The sequence below is a fragment of the Salvelinus fontinalis genome, chromosome 42 (assembly GCF_029448725.1).
Source record: "Salvelinus fontinalis isolate EN_2023a chromosome 42, ASM2944872v1, whole genome shotgun sequence".
Lineage (NCBI taxonomy): Eukaryota > Metazoa > Chordata > Actinopteri > Salmoniformes > Salmonidae > Salvelinus > Salvelinus fontinalis.
Window position 1 is genome coordinate 18220413 of NC_074706.1, and position 20046 is coordinate 18240458.

Genomic DNA, 20046 nt, shown 5'->3' on the forward strand with positions numbered 1-20046 from the left:
TTCATTATGCAAAACGATGCCAATTTATTTTTTTAACAACTTTATGTACTACGTCCTTGTTACAATCCTAGACCTAGATGAATGTACAAAACAAGGCCTTTCAGTTCCCATCCATCCACCCCTCACTTCTCTTTCCTCCTCTCCATTTCTCTCACTCGTCTCTCTAGCACCCTCACTTGATCCTCCAGGTAGGTTTTGTCGCCCCCGGTGCCAGAATGCCCGATACCCAATAGGACGCAGACGCTCACCAGGCCGGCCAATCGCAGCGCCGTAGTCTCTGTTTCAGCACTGCGGTCACTTAGGATCAGGCAAAACAGTCCTAAAACCACACCCAGCTTCAGTAGCCACAGGACCCGCCTCAGAGTGGACGCCACCAATCGGAAGGCCAGGGACAGCAGCCAGTAGCCAATGAGAGCCAGCAGAAGCCACTGACCGATATAGACCACAGCATCTGGGGTGATACTGTTAACAGGCATTTCAACTGGAGGAGAGAAAGAAAGATCCACAACATGATATTAGTGCATTTTCTGGCCTACCAATCTTAAAATGCTCCCTTGTCTCCATTCCAAGACTTGTGGTCTTAGTATGTTGCTATGTAATTATTGTACCGGTAGTTATAGTCACAAAGCCTAGTAGGTTACTGTTGGCAATGTGGAGAAAAAGGTTTTCCCGTCTGGCGCACACACCTAATCCAGGGCATGTCTGTCAGTGGGTAAAGGGCTCCCTTGGCAGGTCAGACTTTCATCCGGTTTTGTGTTGTGTGTCTACAGAGAACAATTACAGTAAAGGACAATGTGAGTGTACCATTGTACTGTAGATGGGTTATGTGTTGATGTTGCATGATGTGGGATCAATCAATATAATTATTTATTTAAAATTATTATTTTTGTATTGACAACTGTCTGTTCCATTATTGAATAGTGCACTGGTTATCAACCCTGGTCCTGGGGAGCCACAGGTTGTGCAGGTTTTTGCTCTAGCCCCGCTCTAACACACCCGATCCAACTAGTCAACTGCTCATCAAGACATTGATTAGGTGTGTTAGTGCTGGGCTGAAACAAAAGGCGGCACATGACATGCTTTAGCTCTCTGGGAACAGTGTTGGTGACTGACTAGAGTATTGCAATAGCTTCCTGGGCCTGTATTCCTAAAGTGGGAATAGGAGTGCTGATCTAACATCAGTTTTGCCTTTAATATTATAATGAATGATCCTAGAGCAGCTGTTTACCATCAACTCCTGCTGCCATCAGGAACTGGGCGAGGTACTTCATAACCACATTCGCTCCACTGGCCGCTGCCTCAGCTAGATACTTGACTGCCTGAAAGAAACACTGATAAGAGGGTCGAGAGAGAGTTGATAGAGGCTTCTGTTTGAGGCAAACACATGGGTCACTAAATACGGAACTAAAACAAGCGTGCATAAGGATCCCCGTATATGGCCGACTTGTTGGTACTTGAACCTACATAATTCGACAAAAGAACTGACATCATTAGACTACGAATTTATGATTCGAACTACTGTTAAATTTAACTTCGAGCAGGCTATTCGTTGTTCCTCACCTTCTGTGCAGTTTCAACGGACCTTGCCCCGACAATGTGAACCAGGTAACCGTGCGCCTCCTCGGACAAATCCGTGAGCGTCTCCCGGAGGACTTGCATCATTCCCGGGGAATAGTTGAATGACTTCTCGAAGCGACTATTTTCTCCCGAACAAGAAACTACCACGGTGCTCAGCACACACACGACCAAACACACTTTCATTTTTTCAGACGCCTTATGTAAAGTCAAACAATTACAATTTTAAAAAAACATCCAAGGTCTTAAATTTAGTTGAATATGGTTTCACTGCAAAAACATATGCTACAACAATCTAAACTGGCCACTCTACGGACAGAAACGTATTGGCTACAATGTAGCCTGTCTTATATATATAGCAAGGGGGGGGGAAATCTGTTTCTAACGGCAGTTTCCAGGATATAGCAAGTAGGCAGACCAACTCAAAACGTACTACAGTAGTTGCGTTGCCTTTCTTCTTCATCATCATAAGTTTTATTGGCGAATCGCTATTAAAACTGACAATTGCATACACCGCCACCTACTGTACTGGAGTGTGACAACCTCTCATATCACTATATTCTCTTAACTAACCCTGGATTTCTAATAAAATAACTCTGTACAAACCTCACTACTCCCATCACCCCCACCCAAAATACAACCCACGCCCGTCCAACCTCTGACCCTGTCAAACAACCTGTCCCTTTCTACACACATTTCACTAAATGGTAATACATGTTAAACCGTTTCCTCTACTGTATAGCCATTACACATTCCAGTACCATTTTCCCCCATCAATTTCAAAGATAAATTCAATCCCATATGCCCGAATCTCATCCTACACAACATAACCTCCTCCCTTCTGTTCTCATTATATGACACTATCTCCCATACAGATTTCCTTGTACTATAAAAATGTCTGCCCTTACTACTTTCATCCCATTGTCTCTGCCAGCAATCTAACCAATTTTTCGAATCAATGTTTTAATTTCTCCTCTACCCAACTGCACCTGTATATCCACAATAGTACTTTCCACTGTTCTTTTTGCAATTATATCTACTATATAATTTCCATAAACTCCTGTATGAGCCGGAATTCAACTTAACTAAATTGCAATACCATGTATTTGTAACCCCAACAAACTGCATCATTATTTCTAACCATAAATCCTCACGTTCTGACTTTCCAGATCTTAAACTACACAAAACTGATGCAGAGTCCTAGCATATTACTACTCTTCTTGGTTTCGCCTCCTCTATCGGGTGGGTATCATTTGTGGAACGTTCCAACAGGAATCTGTTCCAAAAACTTCGTCAATGACAAGGTTGTCAACAAACAACGCATACAAAGTTGTATAGCGGCAGAATGAGATACCAGGTAGGGAGTGGGCTATTTAATTCAGTTTTTCACTCACCACGTTTATTCCGGAAAATGTCTGTCCTCACTCTGGTAGCCTATGGACAAATATCAAGAACAAGCTACGTGGTGAGTTGATGCCTATTCGTCAGCTAGTTGAATTGATCATGTTACTTTGTATGCGTTGTTTGTTGGCAACCTTGTACTTGACAAAGTTTTTGTGACAGATTCCTGTTCCACAAATTATACCCACCCCTCTATTCATTGCAATCCAACAATTATCGCACACGTGTATGTTGAATATACAGACAAATCATTTGTTAGACTTGCATAGATTAACATCGAACTCAGGAATAAATACACCTGCTCCTGTCTTCCCATTCATCGGAACCTTTGAACCATTTGTAGACACTGCGAGACAAATAATAAAACTGATTACTAACATATTGATCCATAATTATTATTCCTTCATTATCTTCTTCACATCACTGTTTATTTTCTTCGATCAGGCTAAAATCGAGTTACCTTGCCCTAGCCTTCTATTTGCAATTTAAATGAGGGTTCGCGTAGACTGGATGGAATTCCTGAAACGTAAAACCTGCCAACCGAGCAGAAAAAGGGAAGTAGGGTACGCCCGCCACCTACCGTCAAGAAGTCGACATGAAATAGCTTATCGTTCGTTTGGCACGTTCAGCAGGTCGCAACGTTTTGGAACGTTCCGATTGAAATAGGCCATGCAGAACAAACATGCTCATCTGACATGCAGAATAAGGATTCACATTAGCTCTGTTCATGTCATTTCTATCTGCAACGTTCAACACAGTTTGGCAGTTGACAGCCCCAAATGTATTTTATTTTATACCAACCTTTATTTTCATACTCTCATCTCCCGTTGTCTATTTGTTCAACAACTTTTAAAAAATGTAGTAGCAGTAGACCTATATATCACACACAAAATAACTAAAATAACTGTATGAACAAAATACGTGAAATCAAAGTGTATTTATTCAAGTGTTATCACAGGCCCCGGTGAAAAGTAGTGTTTATTTTATTCCCTATGGTCCTGGTCAAAAGTAGTGCACTAAGGTATAGGGTGCCATTTAGGACACACATCAGGGTCTTCTTCCTTTACTTGTTCCTCTGGGCTTGAGCCTTGCAGGTCAGGTAGGCCAGCTTGGTGGTGAGCTGCTTGGTGAAGACGGGTTGGAACGCCAGCATGATCCTCAACATGTTGCCTTCACGGGCCCCAGATATCTATCTCCTGGGTGGGAGGGGAGGAAAGAGAGAAGAGCAGGAGAGAGGACATGAGAAGAGAGCTGAGGTAAGTGGGAGGAGTAGATCGAACTCGAAGGTGAATTAGGAAAAATGACATTCATTCCCATTGTCAGATTTAGTGGTGGTACGTTGAGGATGATGCTGAAACCCTAACTGTAGAGTAAGAACACTTAGGAGTCATAACGGTCCAGTTGCTACAGTGCTTTGGTGAAGTCTCAATTAAGATCTCTTTTACCTCTCCTACCCCACCCTGAGATGAGCAGGGTCGCACTGTAGAAAAACGTTTCAAAACATTGTGCAAGGGAAAACGTAAACAAGTGTTTCTTATTGCACAAGTTCAGATAGTACCATTTCGGACTATTTGCTACAGTTTAGTGCCTAGTGAGTAAATATGACCCTGGTTCTTACCAGAGGGTGGCCCCATACTGCCCACAGGACTTCTTATGCCTCACATCTCTCCTTCTGTCTACCCCATTTTGAGTACATCAGGACTGTATTCACTAGGCACGAAATGTAAGCAAATGGGCCGAAACTTTGAGGATATGGAGAGACTACCTGAACTTGTCCAATAAGAAATGCTTGTTTTAATTTTTCATTTGCTCAGAGATCCCTCGCTGGGGTTCTCTCCATAGCTGTGACAAAGAACAGGTGGTGTGTGTTACAATAGATAAACACGCAGAATGGGTAAAATATCAAAGCTACCGAGCTATCTAACTACTCTGCTAACGTTACTAGTAGCTAGCTAGCTAATTGCAGCACTTAGCTATCTTCCCTCTACATATAGTGGTGAACTAATTAAAGTAGCTTGCTAACGTTACCTTTCTATAGTATCACCAAATATATATTGTATGGACTTAATTCGTTGTCATTACGTTACTTTTTAAACACCTAACTGTTCCTGTAGCAAACTAGCTTGCTCATCAAGGTGCCAATGCCAACCAACCAACACAACCGTTGGACGGCGCCTGAGTTGAATGGCCAGATTTGTTTATTGCTTGTCTTACAATTGATCATGTCCACTGGGTGGTAGCAAAGCCCTATATTGATCTGAATGTGCATACACTTGATCTTCAACCAGGTACAGTAGATTCATTTCACTATTTGTAAAGATCTTGGGTTGTTTAGGCAGGAAAACAAAAGTTCACCCTGTGGCTGAAAGTAATGGGATGTTGACGACCATGGAGATGCTATATTCGTGGCCGTTAGGCAGAAGTCTTCCGTGTACTGAAAATTCCGTGTCAGAAAGAACAGGTAGATATGTAGCTAAATTACTCAAATTACAAATGAAAACGTCTTTCCTTCTGACAACAGAGAGACGGAAAGAGAGGGAGGTGAGAGAAAAATCATGTACACTACCGTTCAGAAGTTTGGGGTCACTTAGAAATGTCCTTGTTTTTGAAAGAGAAGCAATTTTTTTGTCCATTAAAATAACATAACATTTATCAGAAATACAGTGTAGACATTGTTAATGTTGTAAATGACTATTGTAGCTGGAAACGGCTGTTTTTTTAATGGAATATCTACATAGGTGTTCAGAGGCCCATTATTAGTAACCATCACTCCTGTGTTCCAATGGCACGTTGTGATAGCTAATCCAAGTTTATTGTTTTAAAAGGCTAATTGATCATTAGAAAACCCTTTTGCAATTATACTGATTAAAGAAGCAATAAAACTGGCCTTCTTTAGACTAGTTGAGTATCTGGAGCATCAGCATTTGTGGGTTCGATTACAGGCTCAAAATGGCCAGAAACAAAGACTTTCTTCTGAAACATGTCAGTCTATTCTTGTTCTGAGAAATGGAGACTATTCCATGCGAGAAATTGCCAAGAAACTGAAGATCTCGTGCAACGCTGTGTACTACTCCCTTCACAGAACAGCGCAAACTGGCTCTAACCGGAAAAAATAGAGGAGTGGAAGGCCCCAGTGCACAACTGAGCAAGAGGACAAGTATGTTAGAGTGTCAAGTTTGAGAAACAGATGCCTCACAAGTCATCTACTGGCAGCTTCATTAAATAGTACCAGCAAAACCCCAGTATCAACATCAACAGTGAAGAGGCGACTCCAGGATGCTGGTAGTGCCGTTTCCAGCTACAATAGTCCTTTACAACATTAACAATGTTTTCACTGTATTTGTGATCAATTTGATGTTATTTTAAATGGACAAAAATGTGCTTCTCTTTCAAAAACAAGGACATTTCTAAGTGACCCCAAACTTTTGAACGGTAGTGCATATTTATTTATAAAGAGCTTTTAATTTGTCCCTCATAAATAAAATAAAATGTAGTAATGTAGTGAATAAGTAAATGTCAAGAGCGAGAAAGGAAAAATGGAGGATAGGAACGGTGGATGGAAAAAGAGAGGGGTGGATTGTGTGTGGGTGTCCATGTGGGAGCGAGAGTATGCGATGGAATGGGAGAGGGAGCCAGAGAGGAACAAAACAATGAGTTCATTTCTAGAATAATCTGCAGTCAGACTCCATCAAGGCAGTGAACGCTGCCGTTCCGGCTCAGCCACTCCACTACCCTGTAACCCTGTCTCCCTCCCTATACCCTATATAGTGCAGTACTTTTGACCAGTAGTGCACTATATAGGGAATAGGGTGCCATTTGGGCCACATCCCATGTCTCTGAGAGGAGAGACTGTGGGAACAGAACAGGAAGAGATGAGGGTGGTCAGGAGGTCGGCAGCTGGATGGCCCAGTTACAATGTGTGTTTGTTTCAAATGGATGGAGACGAGAGAGTGGATTCTCGCTGGCCTAGTGCCTAGAATGGGAGAAAAAGCTTAGATTCGAAAGATACCAGGAAGTGTACTGTACATTGGAGCCAACCAAAATGAAGTCAACTGTTTCATATGGTTTCATTCAGTTCCATCCATTCACAGGAGGTTCCATCTGGCTCCCAGAGCAGATACATGACCTGGTTACAGAAACACTTCCTGGAGAATCTTAAGAGGACATTTGATGACATTGCTGTCTAAACCTTCATGTTGTTCTATCATTCCTGTCCATGGGGTGTACTTGTGCATCAAGCTGTCTCACGCTGCAGAAACAGGTGTTGGGCTCCTGCCCTTATGGGCCGTTCTGGCTCGGACAAGGCTTATTTGTGTTCTAGAGAGAGACAACACTTTGTCCTGACTATCCAGAGACTAGATGGAGGTAATTTCACAAATACATTTTGAAGAACAGTATTTTTGATATAAATGATTTTATTTCGGTAAAAATATACAAAACAAATGAGGAATCTGGGGAAAATGAAACCATTATTTAGCACTGCATTGTAGTAAAACACTACATACTAAGGTAGGCCGTCATTGTAAGTAAGAATTTTATTTTGTAAGTTAAATGAAGGTTACATTTTTTAAATGTTTTAAATACTATGGAATCACATCCATATCAATTCCACAGCTTCATGTTACACATTCAAAGAAATAACATAAAGCCACAATGGTAGAAACTTAAACAAACCATCTGTGCTGTGGACAAATCATTAATATCATAACAGGGGAATTGGTGGACATCTGTCTGTAGATGGGATTGGTCAGTTAAAGTCCTTCTGCAGTTGTTATTGGTCAGTTGAAGTCGGGAGCAGTGACCAATATGGGAGTCGAGGGAACACCTTGATTGAGAGACTGGAAGAGAGAGAAGGAGAGAAAGAGGAGGAGGAAAGGAGAAGAATAGATAGATGAACTACTGTGAAGGAACATTTTATTTTGACTTCAGGTGTCCCTGGTGGTAATTTCCACGGCACTACTCCATTGCCTGCCCCGTGACATCCTCTGTGTATTTACACAATCTTGTAAATATTTTATTTGTATGGAAACAATCTCCAGAAATATGGGTGTTGTTTTTATCCCCTTCCATTTTGTTTGGATTCTGTCTTGAAATATTATTCCTCATTGCCAGAGCTCTTGTTTTAAATATGGCAAGCATATGTTGTGATTATAAACAATAAACATATATGAATATAATTTAGACTAAACATATCCGCAAATACATCCAAGTAAACAAATGAAAATATCCATTCCCACTATGAATAATATGATCACGGTAATTAAGCAATAATACCCCAGATAATAACGAATATTACAGTGCTAAACAAAATATTAAAGGAGAAGCGTCTTACAACTTGATGTTAGATGGTTCTAATCTGGAAAGTAGTCTCTGGGCCAGGAGACACTGTACTCTGTAATCTACATGTACTCTACACACATACATACACATTGTCATGTTGTTGTATTGTGGATTTTATATTGTACATTTGTAATAAGAGTAATAATGTATTTTATGATTTCTTGTTTTATTTATGATGTAGGCTGTTGTATTTTACTGTGATGTAATTGTTTTAACCCTGTTTGGACCACAGGAAGAGTATCTGCTGAATGGGGATCCTAATAAATAATATATATATATAATGTACATGGTAATCTTGTAATCTACAACTGTAAATTTAATGAAATACTGAAATTCCTCTTCAATGTATTTTCCTGTCTGTCTTACTGAGTATGGTCCGTAACGCCTCCTCTCCATGTACATGATGTAAGAGAGCGTTGAGGAGATAGTGATCTGGATGATGGTGAAGAGAAGGAGGGACGACTTTATTCCATAACTGAACACCTGAGGTAATGAAAGGAGAGGGGGGGGGGGGGGGGGGGGAGCAAAAGTTAATCTGCGAGTCAAAGTATCAAAGTCATTTGGAAGAAACATCCACACATAGATTGTAATATTGCATTGTGATGAAACAGATCACTTGAATATGAGAGATTTATCATTTCAGATTAAATATAATTTTTCCATGAGTAATACTCATGATGCATTACAAACGTGTTGGGGTAACAACATACAGTACCAGTCAAAAGTTTGGACACACCTACACATTCAAGGCTTTTTCTTTATTTTTACTATTTTCTCCATTGTAGAATAATAGTGAAGACATCAAAACTATGAAATAACACATATGCAGTGGTGTAAAGTACTTAAGTAAAAATACTTTTAAGTACTACTTAAGTAGTTTTTTGGGGGTATCTGTACTTTACTTTACTATTTATATTTTTGACAACTATTACTTTAACTCCACTACATTCCTAAAGAAAATTATGTACTTTTTACTCCTTACATTTTCCCTGACACCCAAAAGTACTCGTTACATTTTGTACTTCCTCTGCTGTTTCCTGAAGTCCATGATCATCTCAGAGGACTCGGTTTGACAACACGGTCTTCCATCTACCACCAACCTACTGAAGCGCAGCTCAGAGTAAATATTTATTGCATTTTCCTTTTCCAAATGGGCGGTAATTTAGAATGCATAAGATACTGTATTTACGATAGCACAGCTTCGCCTCTGTTCCAGTCTCCCGCTCTTTCACTAAAACCCAGCCCCCTTTCCTTTGTGTAACAAGCTGTCATATCTGATCCGCCCGCTAGGGACGTTTTCCTTTATGACGGCAATTTGTAATCAAGTTATGATTTAATTGTGTATGTGGGATTGTGTGATTAGTTAGGTATTTAGTAAATAAATAATTAAACCCAATTTTGTATTGCTGATTCAACTTGTTAGCCAGGATTCTTGCAGATAACCAAGAATTTACAACTTTCAGAATATGAGACTGAAGAAATATGACGATGTTGACTGCTATTGATGTAAAATATTGCTAAATCTTTAAGAGTTTATTCGGAAGATAACGGCTCAATAAATATTATTTTGTGGTGCCCGACTCTAGTTAATTACATGTACCCGATTAGCTCAATCAGGTGATACTAATTACGGAGAAAGTATTTTATAGGATAGCATGTCATAGCAATTAATCTGGCATAGCCAAAGACACGACATTTGCTTTCTTGGGTACAGGAACAATGGGGGCCATTCTTGAAGCATGTGGGTACAGCAGACTGGGATAGGGAGAGATTGAAAATGTCCGTAAACATGCTCTGAGGACGCGGCTAGGGATGCCGTCTTGCGAGGGTTAACACGCTTATAAGAGGGAATTACTACACTGTTTGTATACTGCCATATTCCCAGTTACCTTGCCTTGGTTAAATGCGGTGGTTCGTACTTTCAGTTTTGCGCGAATGCTACCATCTATCCAGGTTTCTGGTTAGGGGAGATTTTAATAGTCACAGTGGGTACAACATCTCCTATACACTTCCTGATAAACTCAGTCACCGTATCAGTATAATCGTCAATGTTATTATTGGAGTCTACCCGGGAACATGTCCCAGTCCGCGTGATCAAAACAATCTTGAAGCGTGGATTCCGATTGTTCAGACCAGCGTTGAATAGTCCTTAGCACGGTTAGCAGTGGTCAAGTGTTTTAGCAGCGTGAGTACTACAGTCAATGTGTTGATAGAACTTCGGCAGCCTTTCCTCAAATTTACTTTGTTAAAATCCCCAGCTACAATAAATGCGGCCTCAGGATATGTGGTTTCCAGTTTGCATAAAGTCCAGTGAAGTTCTTTGAGGGCCATCGTGGTATCGGCTTGAGGGGAGATATACACGGCTGTCACTATAACCGAAGAGAATTCTCTTGGGGGATAATACGGTCGGCATTTGATTGTGAGGTATTCTAGGTCGGGTGAACAAAAGGACTTCCTGTATGTTATCAGCATCCCACCATGAGTCATTAATCATGAAACATATACCCCCGCCCTTCTTCTTCCCAGAGAGATATTTATTCCTGTCTGCGCGATGAAATGAGAACCCAACTGGCTGGACGTACTCAGACAGTTTATCCCGAGAGAGCCATGTTTTGTGAAACAGGTTATGTTACCATCCCTGATGTCTCTCTGGAAAGAAATCCTCGACCTAAGCTTGTCAACTTTATTATCCAGAGACTGAACATTAGCGAGTAATATACTCTGAAGCGGTGGGTGGTCTGCGCGCCTAGTCAATGAACAGCATTGGGCTAATAATGTAAGAAATAATACATAAAACAATTATAATACTGCAGAGTTTCCTAAGAGCTAGAAGCACGGCAGCCCTTTCTGTCGGCACCATTTTCACAGAGTGAAGTCCTGATTCACGCAGTCTCCTCTGAACGGTTGATGTTGAGATGTGTCTGTTACTTGAACTCTGTGATGCATTTATTTGGGCTGCAATCTGAGGTGCATTTAACTTTAATGAGCCTATCCTTTGCAGCAGAGGTAACTCTGGGTCTTCCTTTCCTGTGGCAGTCCTCATGAGAGCCAGTTTCATCATAGCGTTTGATGGTTTTTGCGACTGCACTTGAAGTAACTTTCAAAGTTCTTGAAATTTTCCGGATTGACTGACCTTCATGTCTTAAAGATGGACTATCGTTTCTCTTTGCTTATTTGAGCTGTTCTTGTCATGTACTTGGTCTTTTACCAAATAGGGCTATCTTCTGTATACCAACCCTACCTTGTCACAACACAACTGATTGGCTCAAATGCGTTAAGGAAAGAAATTCCATAAATGTACTTTTAACAAAGAACACCTGTTAATTGAAATGCATTCCAGGTGACTACCTCATTAAGTTGGTTGAGAGAATGCTAAGAGTGGGCAAAGCTGGCAAAGGGTGGCTACTTTGAAGAATCTCAAATATATTTAGATTTGTTGAACACTTTTTTTGGTTACTACATGATTCCATATGTGTCATTTCATAGTGTTGATGTCTTCACTATTATTCTACAATGTGGCAACACACACACACAGACCAATGATGAAAGAGGTACTGACAGTGGCATAGTGCTGGTGGTCACATTCATACAACTGTATGTAGTGCGTTGCGGGGGTCAGGGAGTGGTTACACGGTGTCTCTGGATTGTTAAGGAGATCGATGAAGTAGAAGATGATGGCCAGGAGAGAAACCAAAATGGCCACCAGTGTCACCACCATACACACACCCAGCTGGAGGGACAGAGGGAGAGAAAAAGAGAAAGAGGGAGGAAGAGATAGAAGTGGGAGTCAGGGGCCAGACCTCATTGATCATTATGTACATTTTTATAATGTAGGGTGTACTTACCTGTGATAGTGAAAATCTGAGACCCGCACCCGACCCACAAATAAATAAATGTGCTGTAGGCTAGAGTCAGAGATGGCGGAATTTTTTTTTGACAGGGGGTGCAGGAATGCTTTTGTGCCTCATTTGGATATGTTTCTGCTTATAATTTTGGTAGGCTATTTGTGAGTCAACTTGTCTATAATTGGATACATGCAGCTTCTCTTCTGTCATTTATATGTAAACGAAATAAACCCTTGCTCACCAGAATCAGTTTGACCGGTTGTAAGGAAATTGAAAGCTGTGAATATGACCCAACATGTTTCTGATAAGATTTCATATTTATGTTTGATGTCAGCTTTTGGGGTTGAAATACTATCAGCTTTTATGACACTGATAGATCGCTGCTCTATAGACGGTCCCTAACTGTGCATTCACATTCTCTCAAGATTCTGAAATGAATCAATCATATTTCTTTACTTCCTGTTCCTGAGTCAAAATGTACATTTTGTGTATCATTTAATTGAAGAAATGCTTAATTCTGAAGGAGTTAATCTCTATGGGATCGGTGTCCCTAAACTGGGACAGTTGCTGCTCATGCGATAATGTGACTAGAATGACTTTGTAAACAACAGCCAACTTTCCGGGACATAAATATGTCTTATTGTTAATCTAACTGCAGTTTCCATTTTACAGTAGCTATTATAGTGAAAAAATACCATGCTATTGTTTGAGGATAGTGCACAACAACAAAATGCTTTTGTCATGGCAACTGGTTTGATACATTCCCCTCTGAAGGTAAATAATATACTTACATTCAGTAATCTTGCTCTGATTTGGATTACTGAGGGTTCCAGAGATAAAATGTAGCGTAGTTTTGTTTGATAAAATCAATTTTCATATTCAAATGTAGGAAGTTGAGTTCTACAGTTTGACCCCCCTGCGGTCTCTGGCTCCACACCCACCCCGTCCAGCCATTCTGTAGGGAAGCTAATGATCCATCATGTATGACATTCCTGGGAGTGTATAAACTTAACTTTTATTACCATAGCATTTTTTGTATGCTCTCTATAGTTGTGTAAGGTGATGTTAGGCTCCCGTGTGGTGCAGCGGTCTAAAGCATTGCATCTCAGTGCTAGAGGTGTCATTACAGTCCTTGGTTCGATTCCGGGCTGTATCACACCCGGAAGTGATTGGGAGTCCCATAGGGCGGCGCACAATTGGCCCAGTGTCGTCCGGGTTAGGGGTCATTGTAAAATAAGAATTTGTTCTTATATGACTTGCCTAGTTAAATAAAGTTTGAATGTACTTGAACATTTATAAATTAACCAATTCTGCACATTTGGTCAAACTCCTGGCAGACTTGATACAAAATATTGTTTATAATAATATATTATAATAATAATATAATAATAATATTGTGTAGTGATATAATTCTTCACTGGATCAGTCTGAAACTTTGCACACACACTGCTGCCATCTTGTCGACAAAATCTAAATTACACCTAGAATCCTACATCACTGTCTGGCCTTTCAATTGCGTTTCTAAAATGATGGGTTTTTTTTGGGGGGGGGACGCATGTTTTTTAAATTTCTATTATATTTTACCAGATGTAATGTAATTCTCCTACATTAATTTCCCATTTCCACAAACTTCAAAGTGTTTCCTTTCAAATGGTATCAAGAATATGCATATCCTTGCTTCAGGTCCTGAGCTACAGGCAGTTGAAAAAAGGTTTCCGATCCTTATGAGGTTCTAAACAAAAACCCAACAAAAATGCCATTAATTTCCCCCATAGGCTTTGTCCAATGAACCATGGCGGAGTTAGTGCCAACAAAAAGACGCCATTACTATTTATCTCTATGGAGGACTGCTTTTCTAAGAAGGCCAATATGGCCGACCTGTGGCTTCAAAGCCTCTCATTGGCCAATAAATAGCATCAGCATTCCAGAGTTTATATACATCATTGCCCTAAACCTGGACGCCCCGCAGATATAACCGTGGGGATTGCATGTTAGGAGTCACCCGGCTCATCACTAGTGTGAGTGTGTGTACGCGAGCATGCCATGTGGTGGTATTCACACTCACCAATTTCATACTGCTCTGTTTCTCCATCACTATGGCAACGACTCCTGCTGCTATGAACTAGACACAGCAGATATAAACAACTCCCAATTGTCAATCAAATGTCATAACCGATGGTTTAAAGAATGAGTGGGTTATCTGATAAAACAATAATGAAATTGGATGGCAACACTTTAAAAAACCCTGGTAATCACAATAACAAATTTGATAGAATAACTTATGTAACCACCCCAAAATGTAATTCACTATCATCCAAAAATCATTCAGTACAGGGAGTGAGTATGAGTGAAGGTTACTAGGTTACCGAGAGGCCGCTCCACCAGGGCACCCCAAAGGTCACGACCTCTGTGAACTCAGTGGAGAGGAGGGGGATGGAGTAGGACATCACCATCACGCCAATCATTACTTGGGACACCTGACACACACAGATAGATATATAGATAGACGAACATACACAATCATACACACAGAGACTGATGCAAGCATGCACACACACTGGCCGGTTGCCACTTTGTGGGACCTGCGGATTCCAGGCGTTCACCACAAACCAATGTCTGACAGTCTGACATCTTTGTAGAGACAGTAAATATAATGAGTCATGTACAAATACATATTTGATTCAAACATAATGTGAAGAGAAAAAAACTGGACACTAAATGCACAGGGCTGAACACAACATGCAATAATAACCTCCCCCTGTTGTAGCATCTCCATCTATAAAAAAGTAACATAGTCTTTGACATCAGACGCTCACCCCCAATGCCTTCGGCTCGCCTTTCTGGATGCTCTCGCGCAGAGCCTGCCGTCTGTCGGTCAGTTTATCTGCGTTGATGTCCGTCGTCACGCTCACTGACAGGTCCCTTGAGACCGACACAGCCATCGTCCCGCTCTGGAGTCACTTGAGGTCAAGGAAAATGACAATACGCAATATGTGTTCAATTGTTAGGCTATTAAAGAGATCGACTTGACCAATATTTGTCATTAATGAAAAAATCACTCATTCAAAAAATTATGATTTTAGTTCATGTTTAAAACAAATCAGTTTGGCAATACAAGTGCGCATTTAAGTTGCTATTCCATGGTAAAATTACATGGGATAGTTAGAAAGCGAGCTAAACAACCTACCTTTATTTAAAATATTATTAACTAGACAACAATAGTGAAACCTTCAGGGTGGACCGTTATACAATCTAAAAGCCTATTAGGATAATCGACACATCTTACCTTTTCCTTTCAGCTACAAAATCACTTTAGTTTGCCTAATTCCACAAACACAATTTCTTGTCGCCTAATTCACGAATAATAAAAATAGATTTCGCAACATAGCCAGTCCGAGACCGTTCCTTTAACTTTTTGTGTCTCCGCCCGTTCTTGGCACGAACGAAACCTGAGTAGGATTAGTTTACTTTCACTGGTGCGAAGCCTCCACCCCTAGCCCACTGTCACCCCTCGTCTTGGGAGACAGTGACACAATAGTCAATATAAACATTCGTAGCAACCGTTTTTTTGTGACAGCCTGGACCTACACGGTCACTTAGCAACAAAAAAGGGACCGTGCGCACACAACAGGGATGTTTTCATCAAGGTAAGTCCTTTTTTTAAATAGCTGAGGAATTTACGTAAATGGTGGATGAAGTTGCGCTGATCTTCAGGGGTAATCGACAGAATATGGCAGTTTAGCCCTATTGATGTGTAGGCAACAGAACAAGATTATTGAGAAATAAGAAAGGTAAATAGGCGTTATACATTTGTTCTTAACTTACTTGTGTCTTTAAATAAAGGTTTAATAAAATGTAGCCCCCCCTATGAACGTCATGTTGCGTCAATACAGTTCAGACCAGTCGGCTGGACCGTGTTAATGTACCGTAGTTCATTGCTATTTCCCCTGTTTTGTTTACTTTCCTCTCCCCTCTGCTCTTATTTCGTTTGCTTGGCCTGAACAAGCAAAACTTTCCCCACTTCGAATCCAGTTAAGCGCAGAGTGCATGCAGTGAGGTCTGTGTTTGAAGAGCGTTCTACGCTCAAGAATAATGTTTGGTGTCGCTGGTCTGGAAATTAAATGTTCCCATGCCCCCATCCATATCTTGATTTCATAGTAATACAATCTCCCTCCCCGCCCCTTCCCTCCCCAAGCGCACATCTGTTTTTCATCCAGAGGCAACGTTCCACTATATCCAATGGGGACTAGGCCTACTCTGACATGTGGTTTTCATTCTCTCTCGGACTCCCCCTCCCGGCCTCCTTCCCTCTCTCCTTCCTCTCCTTCCCTAGCTCTTCTTTTCTCTCTCCCCCTGTCTCAATCTCTCTGGCTCTCGCTCTCTCTTCCAGTCATTCACACCACTCATTAATTACCACAATCCAAATCATTGCTAGGTCAAATGCACCTAGCTCCTCTTGCAGTTTCAGCTCAACATAAACATGCACATGCTTAAAGGGATATTTCGGGATTTTGGCAAACACTCTGGTGAAGTAGATACATGTATGTGTAACGGATGTGAAATGGCTAGCTAGTTAGCGGGTACGCGCTAGTAGCATTTCAATCAGTTACGTCACTTGCTCTGAGACTTAAGTAGGGTTGCCCCTTGCTCTGCAAGGGCCGCGGCCTTTGTGGAGCGATGGGTAACGACCGTGCTTCGTGGGCAACCGTTGTTGATGTGTGCAGAGGGTCCCTGGTTCGCGCCCGTGTCGGGGCGAGGGGACGGTTTAAAGTTATACTGTTACATATGGTCCAAACAGTTAAAAGACATACCCAATCCCCTAAACCCTCAAATTAAGTGGACACTTTCGATGACGTATCATGACGTCTGACGAGTATACACTTGTAGGGCAAGGGGCGAGGGAGGAAGGAAATAAAAATGGCTGTATTATTAATGAATATGATTGATTTGTTTAGGATTCCTGGCAATGTAAATAGTTTGTATGTATGCTTGTTTGTATGTGACTACTCCTCTTTTGTTTGTGTAATTTGTTATTTATTTTTTATTTTTTTAAAGAGCGAGGAAGGAATGATTTTTAAATGGACCACCCTTGGCTGGAAATGTGTCACTTGTTCATCCAGTGTTGGCAACTTAGCGACTTTGTCGCTATATTTAGCGAGTATTCAGACCCCTCTAGCGACACATTTTTAAAAAATCAACTAGCGACAAATCTAGCGACTTTTTCTGGTGTTATTGGAGACTTTTGGAGACTCTGTCTTACTCTTCTCAACGAGCAGCGGGTGCTGCCGTGGGCCCCACCCCCCTCCCAAAAACTCACATGCGGCCCAGTCCTCGCGCAGCAGTCCCTCCCAGCTGCAGTCAGAGCAGGAGATGTTCACCCCTCCACGTCCAGACTGCAAATGAATCGCGCATGCGGGAAGCCGCCGCTGGCTGATCCCGCCCTGGCTTACATTCAGGGTGGGATGTAAATGTAAAATGTTCTTTGTCTTAAAATAAATCACTGCATTTGACTCACACAGCCTCAGTCACTTACTCACCTTGTCCACTGTGTGTGTGCCTCTGTGACATAAGCTAAATATCTAGCTAGATATTTATGTCTCAGTCTAAACTGTACACCCAAAATACAGAAAGGAGTGGGAATCAAACCCTGAATTCAAAGGCTGGTTGAGGCCTTTGTATTGGAGAGGATACACGGGCATACTGCCTGTATTGTAAGGCTAATTTCTATGTCAAACTTAGTGATGTAAAAAAACACATGACAACTCAAAAACATACTCAAAAGGCAAAGCCTTATAACAGTTCCACCCAAAACAAGCTGCCATTTATGGTTAAAAAATTGACTCTGCAATAAAGGCTGAGGTCACCATGGCATTAGCTATCGCTGAACACTGTTCCATGCTGGCATGTGATCACATTGGAGAAGCATGTAGAGCTGCTTTCTCAGACTCCACCGCTGCTACCCAATTCAAAATGCACAGGACAAAGTGCACAGAAATTATTAATGGTGTTCTAGCACCATACTTTCTGAAAAAGTTGGTCGCAGATGTGGGTGACCAGCGTTTCAGCCTCCTCCTCGATGAGTCCACGGATGTAAGTGTTTCTAAGTACCTGGGGGTTGTGATAAGGTACTTTAGTGGCACCAAGCAGACAATTGTATCAACATTTCTGGGGCTTGTTGAGTTGGAGGGAGGAGATGCTAAATCTATAGCCCGTGCTGTTGTGGCTTTCCTCGAGAAGTGTTGTCTTAAAAAGAGAAACTCCTGGGGATAGGGACTGACATTGCCTCTGTTATGACGGGGATTAACAATGGGGTCCATAAAGTTCTGAAGGAGGAGTATGGCCTCAAATATCTTGTTCTTATTCGCTGTGTGTGCCACTCTCTGCAGCTTGCTGTAAGTCCTGCTTCCAATGACACCATCCTCCGTAGTGTGGAGTATTGGTACGAGAGACTTATAACTGGTTTTCAGTGTCTCCAAAGCGCAGGGAGGCCTACAAGGCCGTATATGAGACCGTCAACAGTGGGGAGAAACCTTTACACATAACCAAGGTGTGCCACACGTTGGCTCTCCATTGAACCCACGGGTTCACACATTTTGGACCAGTGGGAGAAGCTTAGGCTGCATTTCGCAGTCACCAAGTCCAGTGAACACTGCTACATGGCTGAGGTTTTATACTCCATGTACAGTGATCCTCAAAACATATTGTCTCTGACTTTTTTGAAGTCAGTGCTGGGTGAGGTACAGTTGGCCATCAAGGCTTTTGAGGGAGAGCAAGTAGATCCTCTTAAGCTACTTGACAGCTTGGTTAGCCTGATCAAGTCTGTGAGCAGCAGGGTACTGAATCCACTGGAAAATGTTGATGTACTCAAAGGGCCAATAGATGGATACATCAGTCCCAAACCGTACCGTGCTTACCTTTTTGAGTCAAAGGCAGCTGAGCTCCACCTTGCGCCTGAGGATATATGAGCCCTTGAGAAATAGAAAAAAATAGCCAAGCTCCTTGGTTACTCCCCTGCAGAGATAGACAAGATTGTCCAGCAATGGCGTGCCATCCATCTTAGTAAATGGAATGCTAAAAAAAAAAAACACTGGGCTTCTGGAGTGAAATTTGGAAGTTCAGGGATGCAGCTGATATCAACCCGTTTCAAGAACTTGCCATGGCTGCTGTGTCTGTGTTGTCCTCGCCACACTCTGAAGAATGCTGAAGTCGAGAGAGTATTCAGCCAGATGAGTGTGGTATTAAGCAAACTTAGAAATCGGATGCCCTTGCAGACCCTTAACTCCATCCTGTACATTCGATATGGACTGAAGCTGTCTGGTGAGGCTTACTATGAGCACCAGCTGCCTGATAATGTTTTGCAGCTTTTTGGCACATCAGCTGCTTACTCATTTAAGTCAGCTCCCTCAGTTGCTGAACCTGCCATAGAGAGCCTTGACCAAAATGACAATGACCCACTCTTTCTGTGAGCCAGCACAGCCTGTGTGTGTGTGGAGGGGGGTCTGGGGGAAAAAAACTATTAACCTGAATTAGGGCCAGACTAGTTACCATAATTTTCTCACATTGCCACTGACAGTTTTTTCTATTGTCTCTCTATTTGGTCCATTTAGATTGTTAATGTAGATTGTGTCATAAAAACATTTAATAAAAAAATAAGTAACTCCGCCAGAGTGTCTCTTTTGGGTCACTTTTGCCAGTCCCAAGCCCGGATAAAGGAGGAGGGTTGGAATTGTGACATAAAAAAAAAACAAGAATCGACAGAAGAAAGTTAATTTGTAGTTCTAAACATATTTAGTGTTTTTTACTCACTTTTTGTCTCTCCCACGACGTTATTCCTCTCTCCTACAGCGTCCATCACAATTACATGCACATATGCAATTATGCAAAT

At 41.5% G+C, this 20046-nt stretch overlaps 2 protein-coding genes across 6 annotated transcripts; both read right to left on the minus strand.

Annotated features, from left to right (window-relative positions):
• On the minus strand, nt 1–2129 carry LOC129840919 (transmembrane protein 109-like). 2 transcript variants are annotated; one of them, XM_055908955.1, is made up of 3 exons: nt 1561–2129; nt 1229–1319; nt 1–481 (listed from the first exon to the last, which is right to left on the minus strand). In XM_055908955.1, the coding sequence occupies exons 1-3, from the start codon at nt 1759–1761 to the stop codon at nt 123–125; spliced, it is 651 nt and encodes a 216-aa protein (XP_055764930.1). In that variant the 5' UTR covers nt 1762–2129; the 3' UTR covers nt 1–122. The 2 variants fall into 2 exon arrangements, with proteins under 2 accessions (XP_055764930.1, XP_055764929.1); XM_055908954.1 differs by having other exon boundaries at nt 1229–1331; nt 1561–2116.
• Nucleotides 2130–7373: 5244 nt separating this feature from the next.
• Nucleotides 7374–20046, minus strand: LOC129841018 (membrane-spanning 4-domains subfamily A member 12-like). 4 transcript variants are annotated; one of them, XM_055909121.1, is made up of 7 exons: nt 19968–20046; nt 14978–15121; nt 14528–14638; nt 14227–14283; nt 11876–12046; nt 8683–8799; nt 7374–7814 (listed from the first exon to the last, which is right to left on the minus strand). In XM_055909121.1, exons 2-7 carry the CDS (start codon nt 15101–15103, stop codon nt 7755–7757), a joined length of 642 nt encoding a protein of 213 aa, XP_055765096.1. In that variant the 5' UTR covers nt 15104–15121; nt 19968–20046; the 3' UTR covers nt 7374–7754. The 4 variants fall into 4 exon arrangements, with proteins under 4 accessions (XP_055765096.1, XP_055765098.1, XP_055765097.1 ...); XM_055909123.1 differs by lacking the exon at nt 19968–20046 and adding an exon at nt 15987–16086; XM_055909122.1 differs by lacking the exon at nt 19968–20046 and adding an exon at nt 15448–15538.